Source organism: Lissotriton helveticus, chromosome 3_1 (assembly GCF_964261635.1).
Source record: "Lissotriton helveticus chromosome 3_1, aLisHel1.1, whole genome shotgun sequence".
Classification (NCBI taxonomy): domain Eukaryota; kingdom Metazoa; phylum Chordata; class Amphibia; order Caudata; family Salamandridae; genus Lissotriton; species Lissotriton helveticus.
In genome coordinates this window covers 998481591-998506275 of record NC_136061.1, presented here as the reverse complement: position 1 = coordinate 998506275, position 24685 = coordinate 998481591, and the positions used below count along the sequence as shown (strand labels likewise).

Sequence of the window (24685 nt, the reverse complement as noted above, 5' to 3'; positions counted from 1 at the left end):
ATTACAGATTCTAATAGAGAATGGGATGACTACCTCATTCCCACACCCTTTTCTCCCTCTCCGGTACTGGTTGACTCACCACCAGAGGATATTGGTGAATTTCATAACTTGCTGGAAAGAGTTGCAAAAACATTTAACCTACCTATGCCAGCTACACAGACGGAGTGTTTTTTATATGATTTTAAGGAGCCATGTAGGAAGTAGGTGAGGGCCATCCCGATAATAAGTCACGTAAAGGAGGAAGGACGTAAGGTCTTGAAAACACCAGCCTACAGTAACACCAGTACTCTCCAGGTTAGAAAAGTAGTACAAGGCACCAGAGGACACTCATGCCTGTTTGGTGGGCCATTCCAAACCGGATTCTGGTATTTCCCAAGCAGCTCAACGGAAATCAAAAAAATCCATCGGCACCCATTACAACACCTCCAGATAGGGAAGGCAGATGCCTATATAACGCCGGTAAGCATTACTCCTCATTGTCAGCTCTGCTAGTCAAAGCAGCTAATGCCCTTGCCATTGGGCAGATATGACAGACAAATGTGGTGTGACCTGGCTCCGTATATGGATCAGCTTCCAGAGGAAAGTAAACCAGAGGATAATAAAATTTTCCAGGAGGGTGAGAGTGCTTCTGCAGAATTAATAGATTGTGTGATGGACATCGCAACTACAGCGTTTAGATTGCTGGGGGGGTGCAGCGGTTTTGCACCGTCAAGGATGGCTAAGAGCAACATCATGTAGACTGGAGGTCCAAAATACGATCCTGAACCTTCCTTTTGATGGAGAGGCTTTATTTGGAAAGCATATAGACGATGCACTGCAGGATATCAAGAAAGATACCCATATAGCGAAGGCTCTAGGGACACTACAATATTGGAAAGTGCCCTTTAGAGGAGCCAGAGAAAGAGGCCTTCCATCCTACAGAGGAGGATACCAATAATACAGATACCCCTCTTACGCTACATCTTCCCAACCATACCGCCAGCATTATGTTCTACGACAGCAACAGGCAGGTGCGTATTCCAGATCTGCCCCCAGAGAAAAAACAGGTAATCAGGGAAAAGACACCCCAAGACGTCAATGACGAGCTTCAGGCTCTGGCTATTTTTATTCCCTCCTCTCCAGACGTTCTCCTGGGAGGACAAATATCTTTTTATATTTACCTGTGTCCGAAAATAACCACAGACCAATGGGTCCTCAATCTAATACAATTTGGCCATACATTGGAGTTCCTCCAGATCCCTCCTTGTACTCCTCTGGTACACCAGGAAGTCAAACATCTACATCTCATGCTCTTGGAGATTCTTACAATGCTCCGAAAAGGACCAATAGAACCGGTGCCAATCTCCCAGTGGGGGAAGGGATTTTATTCCTGTTTCTTTCTGGTTCGCAAGAACTTTCGTCAATGGCGTCTTATCCTGGATCTGAGAGCTCTAAATACTTATCTGTTACTCCTAAACCTAGGAGATCATATGACTACCTGAGACTTACAAGATGCATATTTTCAAACCCTCACCCATCTCTCCCACAGGCAGTACCTTCGATTTGTCGTAGCCGGAAGCCATTGCCAGTTCAAGGTGCTCCAGTTTGACCTCAAGTCCGCCCCAAGGATTTTCACAAAATGTCTCGCTCCAGTGGCAGCTGTTCTGAGGAAACAAAGGCATCAGGTATTTCCGTACCTGGAAGACTGGTTGATCAAAGCACCTTCACATGCAGCTGCTCTGTCGTCCACGGTGGCATGCACAAGACTGTTTCCCGAATTAGGCCTGACAAGGGGAAATCTTCTCTCCATCCTTCCAAGAGCATTACGTTCTTAGGGACGATTCTGGACACCACAATAAACAGGGCGTTTCCTTCTCTCGAGAGACAGCAGAAGCTAATCTCTCTGTCCCAAGCATTCGCAAGAAGAAAGTCACTTTCAATACGCCGCTACAAGTCACTCCTGGGGACAATGTCTTCATGCATCCTTCTCATCCCTTTCTGGCAGTTAAGGATGCATCCATTACAGGAGGAACTGGTGTCAAGCTGTGGGATCCTTTGAGGATGTCATCACAATCACACCAGGTATGACACAGGCCGTGTCTTGGTGGACTCAACTTCAGAATATCACAGTCGGCCTTTCCTTTCACACCATGCCAGCTCCACAGGTCATTACCACCAATACTTCCCTGGATGGTTGGGGGGCCTTCTTCCAAGACCTCCAGGTCATTGGCAGAGTCAAAACCAACAACTTCACATCAATCTATTGGAACTCATGGCATTGCTGGCATTTCTTCTGAGGATAAAGAACTCAGCTGTGCTGATCAGGACAGACAACACAACAGCAATGCATTATCTCAACAAGCAATGCGGCACAAGATCTCTCCCCCAATCTCAGGAGGCCCAGAGAATCTGGAAATGGGCAGTTCAAAGTGGAATCTGTCTAAAAGCAGAACACCTTCCGGGGGATCAAAATGTTAAGGCAGATACATTAAGCAGACTCAAGTCAACCTGCCACGAGTGGGAGGTCAATCAGGAATCTCTAGACAGTATTTTTCTAAAGTGGGGCAAACCAACAGTAGACCTCTTTGCGACAGCTCTGAACAAGAAATGCTGTTTCTTTGCAAGTTTGCGTCACCATTAGGGTTTTTGATGGCATGGTCAAGCGTCTTTGCCTACGCCTTTCTGCTGATTCCCCTACTACCACGTCTTATCATGAAGATCAAGAGAGAGCCATGCAGAATGTTCCTGATAGCCCCATGGTGGCCCAGACAACACTGGTTCACGGAGCTTCTCCATCTATCAGAAACTCAACCGATTCTCCTTCAGCCCATTCCAACTCTCTTGACAATGTCGCGGGGACAAGTGCTTCATCCCGACCCCAAGTTAGTACGTTTAGCAGCATGGCTCCTGAAGACTGAGACCCATAAGACGTACAGGATGAAATGAAGATTCTGTTTATGGTGCCAGGAGTCTAATATTCATCCTCTAACATCTGCTTCTCATCTTCATTGATCTCATTGATAATATCACTGCAAGATTTGCAATTACATTTTGGATGAGAAAACTATGCATGGGGCGCAAGTTATAGTTACCTTAGGACTCGAGTCATAGTTACTTGAGATAGCTATAATTTGTGCATTTCTGTGGTATTGTACGATTAAAGTGCTACGTTATCACTGAAATTTTCACCTAGCTATAACATTACTTTAATCGTTTGTTTTCTTCGAGAATGTAGCTTTCTATCTAATTATTTATAGATATATAGAGCTATAGATTTATAGATAGATAGTTATATACAGATATAGATATATACATATATACGTACACACACATATTTGTATAAATGTAGATATATACACATATATATTTCAAAATATGCATATGTGTGTGTGTGTAAAATATAATATATATTCAATAATCTAAAAAATGCTGCACTCCAAAGATCTGTATTCCAAGGTTTATTTCACAACCACTACCACCAACGCGTTTCGACGCGAGGTCTTGTTCACTGAACTGTGAACAAGACCTCATGTCGAAATGCATTTTTGGTAGTGGTTGTGAAATAAACCTTTGAATACGGATCTCTGGAGTGCGGCATATTTTTTTTTATTATTAGAAGGATTTTATTTTATATAGCGCATGGCTACCCGGAAGCATCCCAGCGCTGTATTGGTCACTAGAGTAGAATCTGCCTTCTATGGAAAGAGCCAGGTTTTGAATTGTTTCCGGAATGCTGGATGGTTGGGGTTGTCTACGCAGATGCAGTGGCAGGCTGTTCCACAGTTTAGTGGTGTTTTACGAAAAACAAAGGGCGCCACTTCTGGCCTTCTTGATCCTTGGCACCACTGCGAGGTACTCAAATTAATTCACGGGCTGGATTCCACCTGCTTTGCCTGCACGGGTTACAAGCGCGCTGGAAGTTAGAATCATCTTGTATGTATATATATATATATATATATATGTTAGAAAAGGTAATTATCTAGCAGTATCTTCTTGCCTTGATATCAGGATCTCACTCAGCATGGATGTTTGGGATTTAAAAATGAAAGAACACAAGTTGCTAAATACATAATTACTTACTTTGTTATTGTATAGAAGGGCAATATTATGAATTTTCACTCCAGATATTGTTCTGCCCCTTAACATATGTCTATGTGCCATTAATTTGGCACACACTTCTCAGCTTTTCCCAAACACTTTGTTATATAAGAAAGGGAGCATATTAGTGACTATTGTTTGTGCATAAGTAAACCTTTCTAGATTCCTCCGCAGGTCGGTGGGTAGGTTGGATGATGTTGAATATTCTTTCAAGCAATTTACTAAAGAGATAGAATTTACTTTTACTTTTTTTTGTTTTAAAGAACTATGTTTATTAAACCATGTTTCAAAATGCATTGATATCAGTGACCACAGATGTGTTTTATTTTCCAGGTCAGCCACCACCCTCCCATTTCTGCCTGTCACTGTGATTCGAAGAATTTTGTGTTCTGGCAAGGTATTTATGTTGATTCTAAATACTTCGCTTTGAGTATTCTGATCCTACTGTACATTTAAGTTACATTTTAATGTGCTCATTCTAATGTCTCCAAGACACGTGCTCAGTCTATGATCTGTTGATATTAGGTTTGTTGGGTTGTATACCTGCAGGTTAAATTATTGCTCCATATTGAAGTTCCATAGGACATAAATATATAAGATGAAATTGTGTAGTTAAAGCTTTCTGGAAATACAAGACCGTATGTCATTGGGATGCACTTGTGTTTTCTAGTATTCATGATAAAATTAAGAGAAAGTATTATAACATGCACCATAATAGTGACAAGGAAGTCTCATACAATATTATCAACATTGATTGTGATTCAAAAGGATGATGTACATGAACCCCCAGCTTATCTTTTGCAAGTGATCTGTACAGTTTCACTACATATTTCACTGTTCTGTTTCTGTCTTCGATTCAAAACCAATGAAAACATTTACAAACTTGTCAGCGTATATGTAGGAGGTAGTAATTGTTTGAAATGCTGTAGGAGTCAGAAGCAGTTCTACATGCACGGCACGGAGTCACATCCCATCCCTTGGGTAACTGCCAGTTTATCTTCCATTCTATAATGATTTTACTTTCTACCGAAAGTTGCTCACAGCCTTTCACAAATGTTTCTCTTGCTTTTATTGTCAGTCCATATATTTCTTTTCCTGCTCTGGCAACTTTATTTTCGGTTCAATGCACTTTTTTAAACCAGGATTTTTACCTTACTATTTGCAGCAGCTGACCCTCACTGATTCTCTAAAGTCAGAGTCAGTTACAAGTATCTGATTAGCATTTCTATAAGGGGGCACTAAATTTTACCTGGGAAAGAATAGAGAATCCTCTTTCTAAACAAGAATTTACTGGGGACATTTCCCAGTGCTGTCCTCAACTATCCTGAGTTCGAGGTGATGTAACTTTGAGTAACAGGTAGTAAATACATCCAGTACTGCAAACCTGCTTTTCTGGGATGTAGACTAATCATATAGCCAGGAAATTGCATATTCCAGTTTCAGATCTTTCTTATTCTTCATTCAAGAGACCAAACGCTGCAACATGTGGCAGGTAAAAACAATATTCGAAGCCTCCTCAGCGGCTTTCTTCCACTTTGTTTGAGGAGAATCCTTTAACTGCAACCTTCTGCTCATATAATCAAGCCTCTGGGAACTCTGATCAGCTTCACCTTTGAGCAGATGCCTCTAGAAATACATTAGCATAAATGTTGCTGAAATAAATGAGGCAACTGGGAAAAGTCACCACAGTGATCTAATTACAGCACCTCAATTGTCGTTCAAGCAGTTCTAGAGTTACGTTTCACTGAGAATGATGCTCATGCCTAAATTATTTCACCTTTAACGGTTGCGGTATTGCCCTAGCATTACACGTAAAATCCAGCAGGAGTGGTGCATTCTTCCTGAACCAGTTTCCACATACATAAGTATATGAGGGCCAGTAGAAGAAACTAGGAAAAAGGGAAGGAATAAAAGGGAAAACACTTCTGCCGGTCACTGGGTTCTGCAAGATGAAGCGTATTGTCTAAAGGCAATCAAAGATATCTTTAGTAAGTGGCCATAACGCTCCTGTTCTGATTGTAGCAGCAAATGGATATAAGTTAATGATATCTCTGTTTAAGTAACTCTGTGCTTTGATGTAGAAACTAAACTAACAATAGATGTGTATCTTGAATATATGTTTATCAACACATCTCTTTAAGTAGGATAGATACCGCAAGCTTCTTTTTCATGGACCTTCTTGTGAAAGATGAGCTATAATTTAAACTTCACTCGTGTGCCACTGCTATGTAACTTGCAGACATTAATATTCTGTGATTTCTAACTTGGCAACGCTTAGCAATGGTAATGGAACTCTAAATAACCAATGCATAATTACAAATACATAATATTTGCATTGTAGATCTGACTTAATAATTCTTCCTGCCGTCACAAGATAATCTAAAGTGTAAACAGCATTGTTACTGTTGGTAGAAAAGTTCAAGTTAAACATTCAAGAATAGTTTGAATGTTTTCTCAGCATGGTTTGCATTTGAAAATGCTTCTTTGAATATCAAAGATCTTTCAGAACAACTCCAAAGGAAACCACTGTTGTTTGCATGAAAACTCTAGATCTGCACAAAAAAGTCTCTGCCCCCGCAACATATTATCATTATTGCCTGACAAAGACGCGAAGGGCCATGAGGGATGTTATTCCCAGTGTTGGACTTGGTCCCCTCTGCAGGGTCACCCACAAACCTTTAGTGTTCGCCCCTCCTATTTTGCTGAATTCATTTGTGTTGGGTGTAGAATTCTATGCACTTTACCAGTGCCAACCAGTGCTAAAGTGCTTATGCTCTCTCCTTTAAACATGGCAGAATTGATTGACTCACACCTAACTGGCTCATTAAATTCACATATAAATCCCTAGTAAAGTGGTACTACATGTACCCAAGGCCTGTAAATTAAATGTGAAAAGTGGGCCTGCAGCACTTAGGTAGCCTTTTTAAACATGTTTCAGGCTTGCCTTTGTAGCCTGCAGGCAGTGTTAAACTGCTAATTTGGCTTGGCAAAATAAACCTGTTAAGGGCTTGAACAATCCGCTTGCTGTGGCAATCCAGATTTAATCAGGACAGGCTATTTTTAGGGCCTACTCACCCTTTCTGGCGCGTAGGAAGACAAACTAATTTTTGACCTCTGTCTCTGAAAGCAGAGCAAATGTAACAAGATAACAAGATTTAAAGGCATCTTTATTGCTCACAAAGCGAATGAACAATAAAGATGCCTTTAAATCTTGTTATCTTGTCACATTTGCTCTGTTTCCGAAACAGAGGTCAAGTACATTACAGTTAGGGTGAGTAGATTTTTTAAGTTAGTAGACCAGTAACATTTTTATGATTTTTAGAGCCCTGCCATTCCGAGGCCTAAAAGTCCCTTTTTATTGCATATATGTCACTCCTAAGATAAACCCTAAACATCCAATAGGGCAAGGTGTATTGCATTCAAAAAGTGGGACATGTACTTTAAAGGTTTACATGTGCTTGTAGTGAAAAATTCAAACAATTGTTTTTCACAACGGTGAGGTCAACCTCTCTCACAGGATTACATTGGGTTCTTCTATTACATTTAATAAGTGGTTACTTTTGTTTGGGAGCAGGTATAAATATCATGTTTGATGTCTAAGGAACTGTAATTTTAAATCGTCTTTTACGGTAAAGACAGATTTTAAGTCACAATTCTGTAAATGACACTTTTGGAAAGTTGCCATTTTCTTGTCCTAACCATTTGATGTCTGCAACCTATTTTCTGGGTCACATAACTAGGTGTAGTGGCAGTTGGCATTTGTGTATTACTCCCAAACAACTACACAATAGAGGGACTAAGTGTTGGCAGAATTGGCCATCAAAGCAGTATAGGGGGGCAGGGCGGTACACAGCCCCACTTGCACGTCAAAGGCCCTGCCTCAACTCACTCACACTAGTCTATTATGCCCCAAGTCAGACTTGAACCAGGGCAAGGAGACTGGAAATTCCAGACACTTCTTTGGATGGAAACCTCTAGAAGTTTCTTCCACTTGAAAGCTGGCATCATGTATAAAATTAGAATTCTCAGACCCACTCTTTTGAACCAGAAGAAGGGCTCTGAGGACTGCTGTGCTGCCTGTGGTCTGCTAGGTACTTCAGGGGACTGCCCTGCTGCACTAAGAGGACTGTCTTGCTTCCTGAAGCCTGCCTTGTGCCCCTCAGAGGGCTGCCCTGCTGCCTGAGACCTACTTTTATCTTGAACCCAAGATGTCAAGAGTGACTCTGAGGTCTAGTTGGCTGAATTATGGAGAATTATTTATATTCTGGATCCTGATCATAGCCTAAGGGACAGAATGGCTCACACCAACGTGACCCTGCACCTTTTACCCAGCCTGACCGAGTCCTTACCCTCCAAGTGGTGTCCCTCCAGTCCTGTAACCTTGGAGGTGAACCGTGGAGGTGGTGCTAAAGGTGCCCAGATAGCCCACATCCAAAACTTGGGACTTTGGAAAAGTTTCTGCCAAAAAGTGCTCTGAGAACCGAGATGATACCAGGAACTACTTGCTCGCCAATCTGCCCAAGGTGCCTCGCTGGTCGGCCTGACTTTGTGTCTGCTCCCACTACGTTCTTCTTCGCAGTAGCAAATCCAGTTCAGCGGCTCCCCACAAAAGGGTTATCCCGCCTCATGGAGCCCTCATTGACTACAGCCTGCAGCTTCGTCCCGCTGGCGATTTATGACTTCCATAAATGAGACTAAGTCCGAACGTAGAAATCTTCACTACAGCTTCTTCTAGCGGCTCCCTGATTTCATATCCTCCTCCTCAGACACCTCTACCTGGGTTGACGTCCTGAACTTTACCTTCTCATACATTTGTCTTTAAAAATTATTCTAAGTCAAGTAAAGGTAAGCGGAGACTGAGCCCAATCCACTTCTTGTATCTGAACCGTGCTTCATCACAGTTGGCCGCAACTTACAACTATACCCCAGTCTCGTGAGACTAGATGTCCGCGGTCAGCGCTTTGATCTTTTAGGAGCTAGTTTTCACTTTAAACCTTAAAGTTCATAAGTCAGTTTCTACTGATTGGATTTGTGTTGTTTTGGTGTCAAATCATTGTCTAAAATGTACTCTATTGTTCTAAATTGTTGGGGATTTTTTCTTGTATTCTGTTTTAACTTAATTACTGTTTAAGTGGTGCATAAATAAATGCTTATAAGTTAAGCTTCACTGCTTTTGTAGCAGGTTGCCAGAAGGTTAAGCACAGGTTAATTTAGTGACTTTGTGGTTCGCCCTGACAAGGATTGTGGCTGTTGCTTGAGCAGGGCTCACACCCCTCTCAACCAACAACCCAATTTCTTACGCCGAGAAATCCAAGCTAGTCACTACATTTCCAAACTACATGCGAGTTCGGGGCCTGCTGGGAAATGTCATCTGTCCGAGGGCTGGTTTCATGCAATCCATTGACCTGTAACATGGGAAGCCTCCCTCTGTAAAGACTGTCTGTCTTTCCTTCTTTGAGATGGGTTCAACACCAGGGAGTTTAGAGTATCCATCCCCAAGCTTGCCAAGTATTAAGTGATAAGCCATGCCTCCAGACATGCTTCCACACAGTTATGATCTATTTCTTATGTCCATGAAATTGAGATAGACCTGTACCACTGCCAGCAACTCAGCGTGAGAGTACATTTCTTCTGAAAGGTGCGATAAAGATCTCAGCCTTCCTGAAAAAAAGGAGACTGTTAAATGCTCTATCTGTCCAATGTATAGATACAAGATCACAAAGTTCTAGCTAGTTTATATATACACACTGTACTTGGTACACAGCGCAGAGCCTCCCTGTTGTTGGCAGTTTAACATAGAGCAATTGCCGCAGGCCAGCGAGAAACTGCGATCGGAGGGCAAAGTCTGGAGAGAGCGGTAAGATGCTGGCTGGTTGGAAAGGAGTGACAGCGGGGAGAGAGGAAATCAGTATTCATCTGCTCAACGAGACGCTTTACAATAACCACGTTGCATGAGCTATGGAGTGGCTCAACCAGAGAGAGAGAGAGAGCAGCGGAGCAGTTTTTAAGTGATGCAGAGATAACGGAGGATATTTCCAAATCAGGGAAAGGGGGTGAGCACATCAACACCAATGATTCAAAGAACTGTTAAAGGCATTTGAAAAGCTAATTAAACGGGAAACCTCCTAGTGGTGGAAGAGTAAGTCTTCCACAGGTTTTTGGAAGTGGGGCGGGTCCCCAGAGGACTGCACATATTAATTGCACCCACATATGAACATCCAAATCCCAACATGTTTAAGGAGTGGCCCCAAAACAACGCAGAATCATCTAGGTATATTTTGGTAATTTTATTTAAATATGCTGATATAGACAGGGAAGCCCTCCTCAAGAAAATTGATATTCTCACTAAGCAATTGTGTAAATTACCGGAACAGTACACTATCACAAAACTGCAATTGGAGATGCAGGAAAGGATAAAAAATTATGAGCAGACTATCAAAGATGGGAAAGCGATAAAGTTCAGAAGGGACAAACTGGACTATCAGAGGGGCCAGATTTTTGCATTTTCAAAACGGTTTGAAAATATTCGACGCCAAAAGATGGCCACTGGCCCCAAGAGTAATGCAGTATCAAGAAATGAGTAGTCAAAATCTGAGGTTAGCTCTGAGGCAGATACCGATAATGAGGAGACACAGCAGACCGGTAACATCCCCTCTGTAGAAGACGAGTTGCATTTTATGCGGTAGGACCGAAACATCAATATAAGGCCCTTACTGGGGCAAGAAAGACCCTTCTGAGGGGGAGGAAGAGGAAGAGGAACAACCGCAGGTCAAGGAGAACAAAGGGAACAAACGAACAAGAACTTGAGCAACAAGAAGAACATATAAGAGAGAATAACATCAGCATTAATAATTTGTTTGACCTAACATTGAACACAGAAGAAACAAAAATTCGGTTGCGCGGTCCTTCTTATTGTACCCTTGAGGATATGGATTATGTGCAAACTCTGATTGATTGTTTTAAATTCACACGCAAACTAGATTGCTAAGTATTTTTCAGTGGGCAGGCCGGCAGAGGCACAGCCAACTGAAGGTGTAGAGGATACTACAGTACTACAAATTTACGATATAGGTATTTTCAGGGATATGGATAGTTTGGAAAGGGATGGTGCACTTGGGGTAGCAGATGATGCCCTATTGATGGAACAAGGTCTGAGAGTGTACATCAAACAGAGCACGCCTTTTAAACCCAGTTCTGTATTTCTACCAATGGTTCCTAAAGATTCTATAGATTCCTTCACTGAGTTAGTCATTCATGACTTAAAGAAGTTATACACAGATCAACTAGCCAAAAGTACCATACATGCATGGGACAGAGGATATGAGACACTAGTAAAAAAAACGGGTGGTTAGACAGGCAGATACGGGCGGAAGTATGGTCCTTTGGCCTCTCACTATGTACCGGGAAGAAGCACGGCTACAAATCCCGGTAGAAAGGCTCAATTGGTGTCTGAAGAACAACATCTTCCTGTTTGACAAAGATCTGTATGAACAGATGAGAGGGTCAGCAATAGACACCTGCCTCGCCCCCAGCTCTGCTAATTTGCATATGGGTTGGTGGGAGGATCATGTGCTAGCCGTGGACTACGCCCAAGAGATGTCTGATAACGTGGTCCTTTGGACCCGTGATACAGATGATCTTTTTATCAACTGGCGAGGTGATATTCAATCAGCAGAGGCTTTGATTGAGAGCATCGGTATTAACTACCTGAATTTGAAATTTGAAATATACATCACAGATAAGCAAAGAGGGGGTCCAATTCTTGGACCAAACAGTGTACACAAATAAGGATGAAATGAAGACCAAAACATTCCGAAAAGAGACTGCGGGCAACACAATACTCCATGCCTGCAGCCTCTATTCTTCCAAACTGGTGAATAGCATACCATACGCTGAGAATCTGAGGATGAAAAGAAACTGGAGCTGCCCTAATCAACTGTATCAAACACAGGAGGAGCTAAATGAGAGGTTTGAACAGCAGGGATACAGTAAGGCAGTTCTGAAAGCAGTGAGGGTGAAGGCTAATGCTAAGCCTAGGGATCAGTTAATATTTGCCAACCCTTTTGATGCCAAGGGGTCCAAAGAAAAAGCAGAACCACAATTCCGTTTCATTACAGGTTACAGCAAACAGCACAGAAATATAAGATCCATTATGCAGACACATTGGCATGTACTATGAGGGGATGCTTTCCTGAGACAAAAGCTAGGGAGTGGGCTATTAATAGATTTTCGCGAAGCGAGATCCCTGCGGCAAGCATTAGTAACTAATAGCCCTGGAATCCCACCATCAAAAACCTGGCTCAGTGAAAGCAAGGGCTTCAGGAAATGCGATAAGTGTAAGGCATGCAGGTACAGAGAGAATGCAACAGAACTACCCTTCCCGTTCACAGACAAGAAATGGCAGATCATGTAGCCCTTGACATGTAGGAGTCAGTTTGTAGTATATGCTCTGAGATGTAGCTGTTTTGAATTATATATAGGCAGTGCCATTTTACCAGTGCATCAAAAGATCTTACAACGTGTTAGAGCAATCAACAATAGAGATCAAGCATACCCCATGGCCAGACACTTCCAGCAGTTTCATGAGAATAAGCTGGATGATCTGAGGTATTTTTCATTAGATCAAGTACCATAAAGATTGAGAGGGGGTAAAAGAGAAAGATGTCTTAAATCTAGATAAATTTTGCGCTTAAACAGTAAGATCCCCAACGGGCATAACACTGAGGAAGAATTAGATGTGCATCTGTGAGAAGTGAGAAAGATAGTAGATGAGCAATCATTACATTGGCCAGAGGGAAAGAAAATGTATTCATGGTTAAAACTCTGAAGCTCTCGCATTCACATGCAATTAATTGGATTTGCAAATCTTGATCCACTCTTTTTTATCTTTTGTATTTTATATTTTATAATATTGGGACTATTGCACACAGTTTTTTGCACAGCACTTAAGTTTTTAACTTATTTGTGACCTATGGTGTCGTTCATGGAAGTATCGGGCACTGGCCTAAAATAATAAGGATTGAACAATAGTGGAAAATCCGAACGCAGTTCAATCTTTAATGCATTTATATATGGACCTTCTTTGGATGTACTTTTATGTTACTATGAATTTTTAATAGTAATATGATATTGGTCAAAGGCACTGGTCACTTTATTGTCCAAGGGACATGGCACTTCTATTATGCTTGCATATAGAGTGTTGGAAAAGACCCTGAAATTTAGGTCAGGTGGCAGAATTATGACGACAATCAGGCACTTGCCTGTGGCTGGGTAAATTAATTTAGCCACATGTATATATGTTCCATGCATTTTTAATGATGAATTCAAATGCAGTTTGCAAGTGCAAAGAAATAAAGACTTTGTGTTTTGCCAAAATATATCACAGTAATTTAAATGTAATATTATCATGACAACGCTCTTTTGCACAACATGTAGGCCACATGGTCGATTGATTAAGTTAAGTTTTAGTTTTGCACGTCACCTTGGTTACAACGTTGCACTGTCACTTTATTGTAATCTTGTTGAAACTTTATTCACATTGTTGCACTGTCACTTTAAATTTGAAATATATAAAAAGGCACAAAAATGGCGATGAAAACAGGTTTGACAAAGAGCGCTTGCGCGGTCAAAACCCATTACCTGGTTATGCGTGGTCAGAAATAAAACTTTAATTCAGCTATCCTGAGCGTGCGGGAGTCTGTTCGGTATTTGTGGAAACAATCGTTCTCAGAGGAATATATATATATATATTCACTGAAAAAAACCATAGGTTATAGACCATATATAGTTAGGAATTAGCATTTACAAAACCTTATTTTACTCACACAAAACCATTGAAATTCGCATATATAGTTAGTTGCACTAACTATATATCGCGCACCCGCAATCCACTGCTGATCATGTCACATATTACATCATTCATGACATGGTCAGTGACATCACTGATGACATCACTGATGACATCTCAAATGACATCACACTGATGACATCTCAAATGACATCACTGATGACATCACTGATGACATCTCAAATGACATCACTGATGACATCTCAAATGCCATCACGGATGACATCACTGATGACATCACTGATGACATCTCAAATGACATCACTGATGACATCACTGATGACATCTCATTTGACATTACTGATCACATCACTGATGACATCATTCATGTGATAATACGATGAACCTCTTGAGACTCTAATATAACCTTAGATACACTCAGTGTAAACAGACACTCACAGACTGTCACTCATCCATGGAGTTACTCACACACCTAGTCAGTCATGCAAAGAATCAATCACACCTCCATTTCCTCAACTATACAGTTATACACACCTTACTTATTCAAACATATACTAACACATATGTACTCTCTTATACAATCCCTGATACAAGTTCACAATGATCCATACAGCCACTCACACATTCACTGGCTCTTATGCACAGTTATTTATATATGTCAACTCTCACATGTACTGTGTTTTACATATGTACTTACTTTGACATGTAGCACTGAGATATCCATTCACTCACCAATACACTCATGCACACAGTCAACCGCCCATACAGCTGTTTCCACATGCACTTTTGAACCCATACATCTAGTGAATCAACTGCTCACACATCTATGCACAGAGTCATACACCTCCCAGCCACCCACACACACACTCAGTCTCCCATACAAATACTTGGGCAACCAATCAATAACCCATATAGTTACTCATATAGCTACTGATCAACACATGCAGCAGTTTACAGAACAACAGACATAATGATGCACAAATTAAGACAGTTTAGTCACTAACCCATGCACTCAGTGAGACACATTTAATCACTCACTAATACAGTCAGTCATGCACCTACTAAATCCTTCATCCAGACACTTATACATCCACTCATTCTTCAATATGTAAGACATATTTTAACTTTACAGAAACATACAGTCACTGGATGTTGTCATCAGTGATGTCATCAGTGATGTCATTTGAGATGTCATCAGTGATGTCATCAGTGATGTCACTGACCATGTCATGAATGATGTAATATGTGACATGATCAGCAGTGGATTGCGGGTGCGCGATATATAGTTAGTGCAACTAACTATATATGCGAATTTCAATGGTTTTGTGTGAGTAAAATAAGGTTTTGTAAATGCTAATTCCTAACTATATATGGTCTATAACCTATGGTTTTTTCAGTGAATTTTCAAGGTTTTGTAAATGCTAATTCCTAACTATATATGGTCTATAACCTATGGTTTTTTCAGTGAATTTCAATGGTTTTTTAATAGCAAATATCAAAAGCTGTAAAATGTATTCTTCTTTTAAAGGAAAAATATATTTTATATGTATTTAATATAATTTTTTTATGTATATAAATTTTTGGAGGGAACAAATTTATCAACTATCATGCTGAAGAAGAGTGTGGGGGAAAAAAACAAAGAGGAGGATAGGAGGAAAGAACAATCAGTTCAAAAATACAATTGCTTTAAAGCATGAAGTGCTTTTCCACACATTTACATTTAAATAACCCATATTAGAACATACAAAATATCTACAGAGGAGACGGTGTACATTGAATTTTAGACTCTTCATTGGTACCTACATGTTGGTACTTACATCACCCACACAACACAACAACCGGGACGCTGTCACAGATATATATATTTTTTTGAACGTTAATTTCTCAAAATCCACTGGAGCACATATCTTGAGACCTAGCAAAGGCACATCGGGCAAACAGTCTCTACAATTTTGCCAAGTTTCATAGAAATCCATCCAGCCGTTCGAGCTAAAAGTGAGTCCAACCGCCCTATGGAAAACTCAATGTTAAAAACACGTTTTGGGACCCCCCTTTTTTCTCGGCCCCCGCTTGACGAAACCCCCCCCCCAAACTTTCAGGGGACGCTCAGAAACAAAATGTGCCATTTTCCTGAAAATTTCAGCCAATTCAGTCCATCAACGCCAAAGTTATTCAACATAGAATTTTCAGAAATCCCTATTCCAAAAAATCCTAACTATATATACCTACTGGCGACCGGCAGTAGTTAATAGATATATATATATATATATATATATATATATATATATATATATATATATATATATATATATATATATATATATATATATATATATATATAACATTTCTATGGCAAAATGAAACCCCTCATTTTGTTCCTTTTCAAATTAAATGTATTAAGTGTTACCACTTTATTCCAATCAAGATGACTTCAGGTGTGCCATACTTTTGTCATAAGTAAGACTGTTAGCGTTCTAGTTGTTCTTTAGAACACTCTGGGACATTCTGTCATTGGGCTATAGTTGGGCTACATCTGGCTGATATTTGGGCTACATTTGGTTTTTCTTGTCTCTGGTGGCCATCTTTGGGCTACATTGGGCTACATTTGGGCTCTAACATATATATAGCCCAATGTAGCCCAATATATATTTTTCAAAGTTAATTTTCGTAAAAACCACTGGAGCATATATCTTGAGACATAGCAAAGGCACATCGGGCTACCAGTCCCTACAATTTTGCCAAGTTTTGTGGAAATCCATTCAGCCGTTAGGGCTAAAAGTGAGTCCAACCGCCCTATGGAAAACTCAATGTTAAAAACACGTTTTGGGACCCCCCTTTTTTCTCGGCCCCCGCTTGACGTAACCCCCCCCCAAACTTTCAGGGGACGCTCAGAAACTAAATGTGCCATTTTCCTGAAAAGTTCAGCCAATTCCGTCCATCAACGCCAAAGTTATTCAACATAGAATTTTCAGAAATCCCTATTAAAAAAAATCCTAACTATATATACCTACTGGCGACTGTCAGTAGGTAATATATATATATATATATATATATATATATATATATATATATATATATATATATATATATATATATATATATATATATATATATATATATATATATATATATATATATATATATATATATATATATACATATATATACATATATATATATTCACTGAAAAAACCATAGGTTTCACATCAGTTATAGTTAGCTGGAAATTTTACTCGCATAAAACCATTGAAATTCCCACGTTATAGTTAGTTGGACTCACTATAACTTGCGCGTGCAATGCACTGCTGATGACGTCACATATTACATCACTCATGACAAGGTTATGCGAGTAAAATTTCCAGCTAACTATAACTGGTGTGAAACCTATGGTTTTTTCAGTGAATTTAATAGGTTTTTTAAATGCTAATTCCTAACTATAACTGGTGTGAAACCTATGGTTTTTTCAGTAAATTTCAATGGTTTTTTAATAGCAAATCTCTATAGGTATGAAAAATAATATGTTTTATAACGAATTTTATATTGTATAATTACGTAATTTTTATTTTTTTTGCCCTGGGGCGCTCCCGGGGCGCGTACCGGTGAACGAACGGGTAAGCGCAATGTTACGGCGCGCCCCGGGGCGTGTACCGGGGAGCGTCCCGTTAGCGCTATTCCCGCGAACGAAAACAACATCGTGACGTTTTGCGTAACCGCGTGATGCGTCATATGACGCACTGCGTAAGCGCACCCGGAAGCACGCGAGTGCATACGATCGCGCAACGTCCTGACGCGCTTACGCTGCGCGCCCCGGGGCGCAACTACGGGCGCGCCCCGGGGCGCGTAGCATAAGCGCGTCGGGTCATGTGATCTGAAAATAACACTTTTCATTGGTGCAGATCAGTTTTGGTTTCCAAATGATGAAAGCCCGGATCATGTGACTTGAAAATAACACTTTTCATTGGTTCCTAACTTTTCTTTTACAAAGACTGAAATCCCCACCCATTTCCTTCACTTCTTGTTTCACTTTTGTGAGTGCAAGACCTGCTTTTGGCACCTGTGTCATATTTACTTCTATTATCATGGCTGCAAAAGCATCCAGCAGCAGTGATGAGACTGAGGATTTCATTGATGAGGAGGTTCCTGAACGAACTGTGAAGGAACATTTCATTTGGAAATTTTTCAAAATTCCAGAGGGGGAGAAGAAGGTAAATGCTCCAAAGGTGGAGTGTCAAATATGCCACACCATCTTATCGAGAGGAAATCCCAGAAAAAATACAGCTTCGGGAACTGGACGATGATACGCCACGTGTCAAGGAAACATCCCCAGAACTATGCAGGGGAGAGTGTCAGGGCTCTGGCACGAGAGGCTCCCAGGGATGGTGTCTCTACTTCTACCGGTGGAGCAACACCTTCTGTGCGTCGGCGTGAGCAGGAGATGATACCAAATATTCAGCCTGCTTTTAATCAGGCTATATTAAAATGCCGAAAATGTGACCATCTTCTTTGCTATGGGGAGCAAAGTGTCACACTCATGGTTCGAGCTCTCGAGAACCACCGCTGCAATCCCCAGGCCTAATTTTTTTTTTTTGGCTCCTGTTGAGCTGTTTCCAGTTCCCTGTTTTTGTTTTTGATAAAAAAAAGAAGAAAAACAAAAGTTCTTTTCAGAGCTACCTCCAATTCTCATCAAAGAGCTGTGTTCTTAAAAAAATGAAAAAGAACTCCCTCCAATGTATTAAAAAATGCTACATTTGTAAAGAAGTCTGTCATTATTTTTTCTCCAGGGTACGCTCCCCGGTACGCGCACCGGGGCGCGTACCGGGCGTTCCCCTCGTGAAAATTGAAATTCTTTTTTTTTTTATGCGGCGGGGCCCTTTTATGACCCCCACATCAAACCTAGGGGGTCAGGGGGGGTCTACCCTGCCCCCTTTTGGTTATTTCCCCCTTTGTTTTTGCCACCTCTTGTGTCTCGATCCTACCGAGACACAAGATGGCGGCCGCTCCGGTCTGTTTGGAATGTTGACAGACACCCGTGAACCAATCAGCTTTCCGTGCGCAAGTCGCGTTGCGCGCCCGGTGCGCTCCCCGGTGCGCGTACCGGGGCGCGCTTATAGATATATATATTTTTTTGAACATAAATTACTCAAAACCCTCTGGAGCACATATCTTGAGACATAGCAAAGGCACATCGGGCTACCAGTCCCTACAATTTTCCCAAGTTTGGTGAAAATCCATTCAGCCGTTCGAGCTAAAAGTGAGTCCGACCGCCCTATAGAAATTAACATGGGGAAAACACGTTTTGGGACCCCCCCTTTTATCTCGGCCCCCGCTTGACGAATCCCCCCCAAACTTTATGGGAAGGACCGGAGCGCCGCGAGGCAAAGTTGAGGAAAATTTCAGGCAGATTCCTCAACCGGCGCCAAAGTTATTCCCAATAGAATGTTGCGATTTCCCTATTGAAAACAATCCTAACTATAACTACCTACTGGCGACCGCCAGTAGGTAATATATATATATATATATATACATTCACTCAGAAAGTCCCCGCTACTCACAGGAACCACTCAAACACTCCAGATGCTTGCAAGTAATTTATGAGGCAAGAGTAAAACGACGCGTTTCGGTATTAAACCTTGATCATAGATATATATGCTCCAGCACCTACCTGCGACCGCCAGTCAATGCACAGTTTGTCTCTTCTCAAGCATGGAAGAAATCCAGCCACACCTACAGGGCTATTTAGACAAGGTGTTTTCTTATTCGGCACCATGAAAACAGTAATGCGTTTCGACCTACTTCGGTCTTGGTCACATGACCATAGTTTCCCAGCAAATGAGAATAAATACAGCATCACACAGGACGGGTCAACAACAGTGGAAAACAGACTTTCACTTTCCAATCTTATTGTTAATATTTAGGGCTATAATATTCAATGCCTAAGTTAAATCAAATTAAATTTCAAAGTAAATTGTGAATAATAAACATTAGTTATACAAATTATCACCATAATTTTCTTGATTTGAGTGGTCCTGTCTTTTTACACAAATTCATTTGCATTTGCAGTGGGTATAAACTACATTACCAAAGGTCCTTTACTGTTGATTTATTTGTCTCGACACACCGATTCCTTCAGATGTTGCGTGAGGTCCATGTATCAGACCACCAGGATTGCAAATTCAGGTTTAGTACCTTAAGAATGGGAATTTACTTTCAAAATCGGTCAGTTGTATTGCCTGCGCAATCTTTCTCAAAAATATGAACAACGAGGGTGGGAGGGAAAAAGCAACACAGTCAAGGATGACAGGGGAATAAAAACAAATTAAAGTAGCACCTCAATAACAGGGGGATCAGCAGAAGGACAGCAATCAAGCTAAAGTAATCAGTAGTTGGTCCATGTTTCAGCCAAAAGAAGAGAAAGTGACGTCAGCACATGCTGGCCTATTAGAAAGCAGCACATAAAAGTGACAATGAAGCCAAAGAATGGTAACCAATGGGCGGGTTGTGAGCCCCATGTTGTATAGAATACCTCTCGCAAGCAAGAGCGCATGCAGGGCGTGCACTGTTACAGACGAGATCTAATAACAGTGGCTGGCATTAATAAGTTCCATAATGTTACATATGTAACAAACTATGCTAATAGAGGAACAGCAAAATATGACTGGATGGTGTACAAAATTGTTAGGATCAACCCCAGTTGCTGTAAATATAATGGGCCTTCAACTCACTATTTGTAAAATTACAGTTTGTTGATTTCAGTCTCACCAAAAGGATAAGTAATATTCAATAGTGAGAGTGAGTTAGGCCATTTAATTATATCTTCTTACGTTGTATCTGTATTTTCTGCAGCTGTGTGCTTTTATTTGTGTATGTGGTCTTGTAAAACAGAAACCTATCTGAACGGAAGCAAAATTTCTTCAGACTTGAAGGCACAAATACAATCTAGGCAGGGTGCCATATTCTGAGAGAGGAGGTGGACTTTAACTGTGTGTTGATTTCATGCTGTTGAATGATATGTGTCTCACCTAATATCTCAATTGAAGAGTGGTAAGACAGTCCTGTCTGAGATGGCATCACAGATTTTGGGTGCATAGCTGGAGAAAGACTCTGTTGCCTAGTGGTTTTCTTTTACTCACTTCTTAGTATTCAGTCGGACGGCATCATGGATGCACGTGTGCTGAGAGCGACCAGAGACTGTGGGCTTATTAACCATATAGAGAGAGTGCTAGTCATAATAGCTTTTTACAGGATGCAGATTGCCTTGAAGGTGTTATGGCCCACCAATAGGAGCCCCTGGCGTTCCATTAGCGTAGGAGTGATGTGGTCATATTTCCTACAGACTTTGAAAATGTTTGCTGTTGGGTTTAGAATGCCCTTCACAGAGTGCAAGTGAAGAGTCAGGTGGCCATATGGTATTGACACCATCTAGTTGCATGAGCATGATGCTTTGAGCGCCATTTCTAAATTTGCTTTTTGATAGGAGTGGATTGACACTATGTAATACAGTGTGCTGGTACCAACCCATCTTGGTTTTGCTGATGATGTGTTCCTTAAGGGTCAGTTTGGTCAGTGTCAAGGGTGTATCCGAGTGACATGGTGTAGTTCCACAGTTTGCCTTTAAATCTGTCCAGTTTTATTTCATGAATCAAATTGCTGTTCCTTTTTGTTGGGCAATTGTAAGATTCCTACTCGAGTCACCACAAAACACTAAGTGTAGTTTTCAAGGTAGGTTTATTCTTCTTCTTTAAAAGATGACTGTCCACGATGAAAGCCTGGGCCAACTGTCATCATATGGAATCTGGATTTCCTGCTGACAACCAGATTTCATACAACGCCATTGGCCAAGATACCACACACCCCCTTCGTAAATAATAATAATCATTTGATTTACTCAAGCACCTACAAACAAAACAAATAGTTTCCAATGCATGAGATAGTCATGCCATAAAAATATATAGCACAAAATGTCATGCTGTACAGAGAAGGAAAACACTAGCATGACATCACATAATCTTTGCTCCACACAGTTTTGGTTTTCAAGCGACTATCCCGGAAGCCAATCAAAACATCCCCACCCCGGTGTCCATCACTTACATAGCTAGACACCATATGTTTACTTTTGTCATTGGCTCCTTTAGGCCACAACCACATTGGTACCCTGGCAACCTTACTCATGCTCCAGACGTTTCCATCAGATAATTCCACCAACTGATATCCCACTCTGACAACCTTCATTGGTGAGGAAACTTGGACTCACCAGATTTAACCATTCTTCCTTCCTTATACGGACCCAATCACAACCTTGAACAGTGGTACCTGACCAAAGTGTCCACCCTTCGCCACCACTTTGTCATCCAATCTCCAATTATGACCAACTTTTTCCTTTTCCAAACCTTTGCCCATCTCAGACTTCATTTCTATCATCCACATCTGATTTATTTGCAAACTGCTTTTCTACCTCTAATTTTCTCAAATGGAGACACATCTCCCACCGACCTGGGTGTAACCCTGTAACACCACAACAAGTCCTTTAGAGCTTGATAACATCTTTTTCCATTGGATATTGCCAACTGTAAGCCAGCTTTCAATACTCTTATCCACCTTTCCACAATGCCATTACTTTGTGGATAGTACACCGAAGTGCGTATGTGACTGATTCCATGTTTGTCTAAAAACTCTTTCATTTCCTAAGACCTCAATTGCACCCCGTTGTCTGTGAGCAAACAATTGGGAAAACCTTCCCTCTCAAATACTTCCTGAGGAACTGGATCACAGTGCGAAAGTCTACTTGATGTACTAACTTGACCTCCGGCCGGCCATTGAGATAATTGATCAATCAGAACTATGGCAAATACTTTGGTACTCGAAAACCACATGGGACCTGCAATATCCAAGGAAATTCTTTCCCACACTCTACTGGGTCTAGACACAGGAGCTTTATCATAAGTGACTTCCTTTTGACATTTGTCGCTGACTGCCCAGTCCACACATGGTCTAACTTTGGCTTCAATGCATTTGTCAATGACTGGACACAAAAACTCACTGCAAATTCTTCTTTTCATACTGCTCATGCCAGGGTGACCTACATGAGCCATATCTAAAATTACCTGTCTCATGCTTTGGGGTACAACCAATTGTTCACCGTAAAACAACAAATTATTCAAAACAGACAATTCATTAGCAACATACAAGTAAGGTAACAAATCCTTATTTAAATCCTTCTTTCCTGGCCAACCCGACTTATTATGTTCAATGACTTCTTGAAATACTTTATCTTGGTAACATGCTTCAAACCATTTATCTTGTTTAATACACCCACTAGATACTAGACATATGGATACAACTTTTTCTAAACCATCATAAATAATACTCGAATCTTGGTCTTCTTTTATGGGCAACCTGGATAAACAATCCGCTAGGACATTTCTGGCATCGGGGACCATACCATACCATTGTCCAGAATACCACAGCAATCATAAGAGATCGGTTTTGGTGGAGTTTTGGTGGGAATTACATGCCACGTTCACTGTGGCTATCTACTGTAATAATCATATTTCTAATGATTATTTTACTGTCTTATATTTCAGCCTCAGTTGGAAGAAGATGGTAGTTTGATACAAGGTTGTCGTGGTTCCTGACCATAGTTAAGTCTATGCCATCCGTTAATATGGGTTTACAGTAAAAACCCATGACACTGCCTCTACAATTAAAAATCACAAATAGAAATGTAGTGCTTATGTTTGAATTTACATTCACATCTATGCAAACTTCCTGTTTTCTAATCCATACTCATTGTAGCATCCATAGCATTTTGTTTAGAAGGCAATTGTTTGTCTTACTATCACATAAGACCCCCGTTTGTATCCAAGATTACTGAACTCTGAAATTAAACCATCTTTTGTTTGGTTCTATTATCTGGAAACCAACCACTGCAGGAAAGAGCACTTTTTGTATAGTCACATCCCTCCCCACTCCTTTGTTCTCCAATGCTGATGGTTATGACTCTCTCCATAAAACTATTGTGTAATTGGCAAACCCAATTGGCAATGACTTCTCCCTCCTTATAAGTTCCTAGAATATGATACCAGTGGTACCCAGGGCATGGGTGGTAATGGGGTCCCCAGGGCTTGCAGCACTGTTTGTGCCACCCTAAGTGGCCCAAATAAACTACTGACAGAAGGCCTGCCATTGCAAACTGCAGGAGCAGTACAAACTTCTGGAACTCAACTTCACCCTCGCCATGTGTGGCAAAGTCGATGCACTATAATTAATATATGCCAGTCACCCCAAAGAAAGGCATTGTAAAGCCCAAGAGGTAGGGTGCATTATAGCAAAGGTGTGGCCACTTAAGTGGAAGCTTATATGACCTTATAACCTTATAGTTCCTTTTACCATTGAAGGACACTATAAGTGATAGACGGCCTATAGGATAACATGGGCTGGCACCCCGTCGAACCAGCGGTTGGCAGCTCCCTCATGATACCACCTAAATATGTAATGTTTGGTATCAAACAACGTGCCTTCTTACTCCTAACACAAACCTTGTGTTGAGGATGATGTGACAGGCACCCAGTTGCCTTCCTTAGAGGTTACCCACCTGGTTGCCCCAGCTTCTCTGTGCTCTGGCTGGCATGCCCGGGCCAAGACAGGATTCTGACCTCCTGCCAGTCAGTATGATCACTCTTAGGAAGGCTAGTGAATAAATGAATGAATGATAGAATTTGTAAAGTGCCGGAATCGCCCCCGAAGAGGTATCTCCACGCTAGAGGTGAAGAAATGCCAGGCGATGAGCTTTAAGGGCTGCAC

At 41.0% G+C, this 24685-nt stretch overlaps 1 protein-coding gene across 2 annotated transcripts in view; it reads left to right on the top strand.

The window, feature by feature from the left end:
• Positions 1-24685, top strand: part of OSBPL6 (oxysterol binding protein like 6) — a 755438-nt gene that overhangs the window by 591484 nt on the left and 139269 nt on the right. For both annotated transcript variants that reach the window (XM_078681507.1, XM_078681506.1), the window contains one exon: positions 4411-4474. In XM_078681507.1, coding sequence (XP_078537633.1) covers positions 4411-4474 — 64 coding nt within the window. The remainder of the gene's footprint in view (positions 1-4410; positions 4475-24685) is intronic.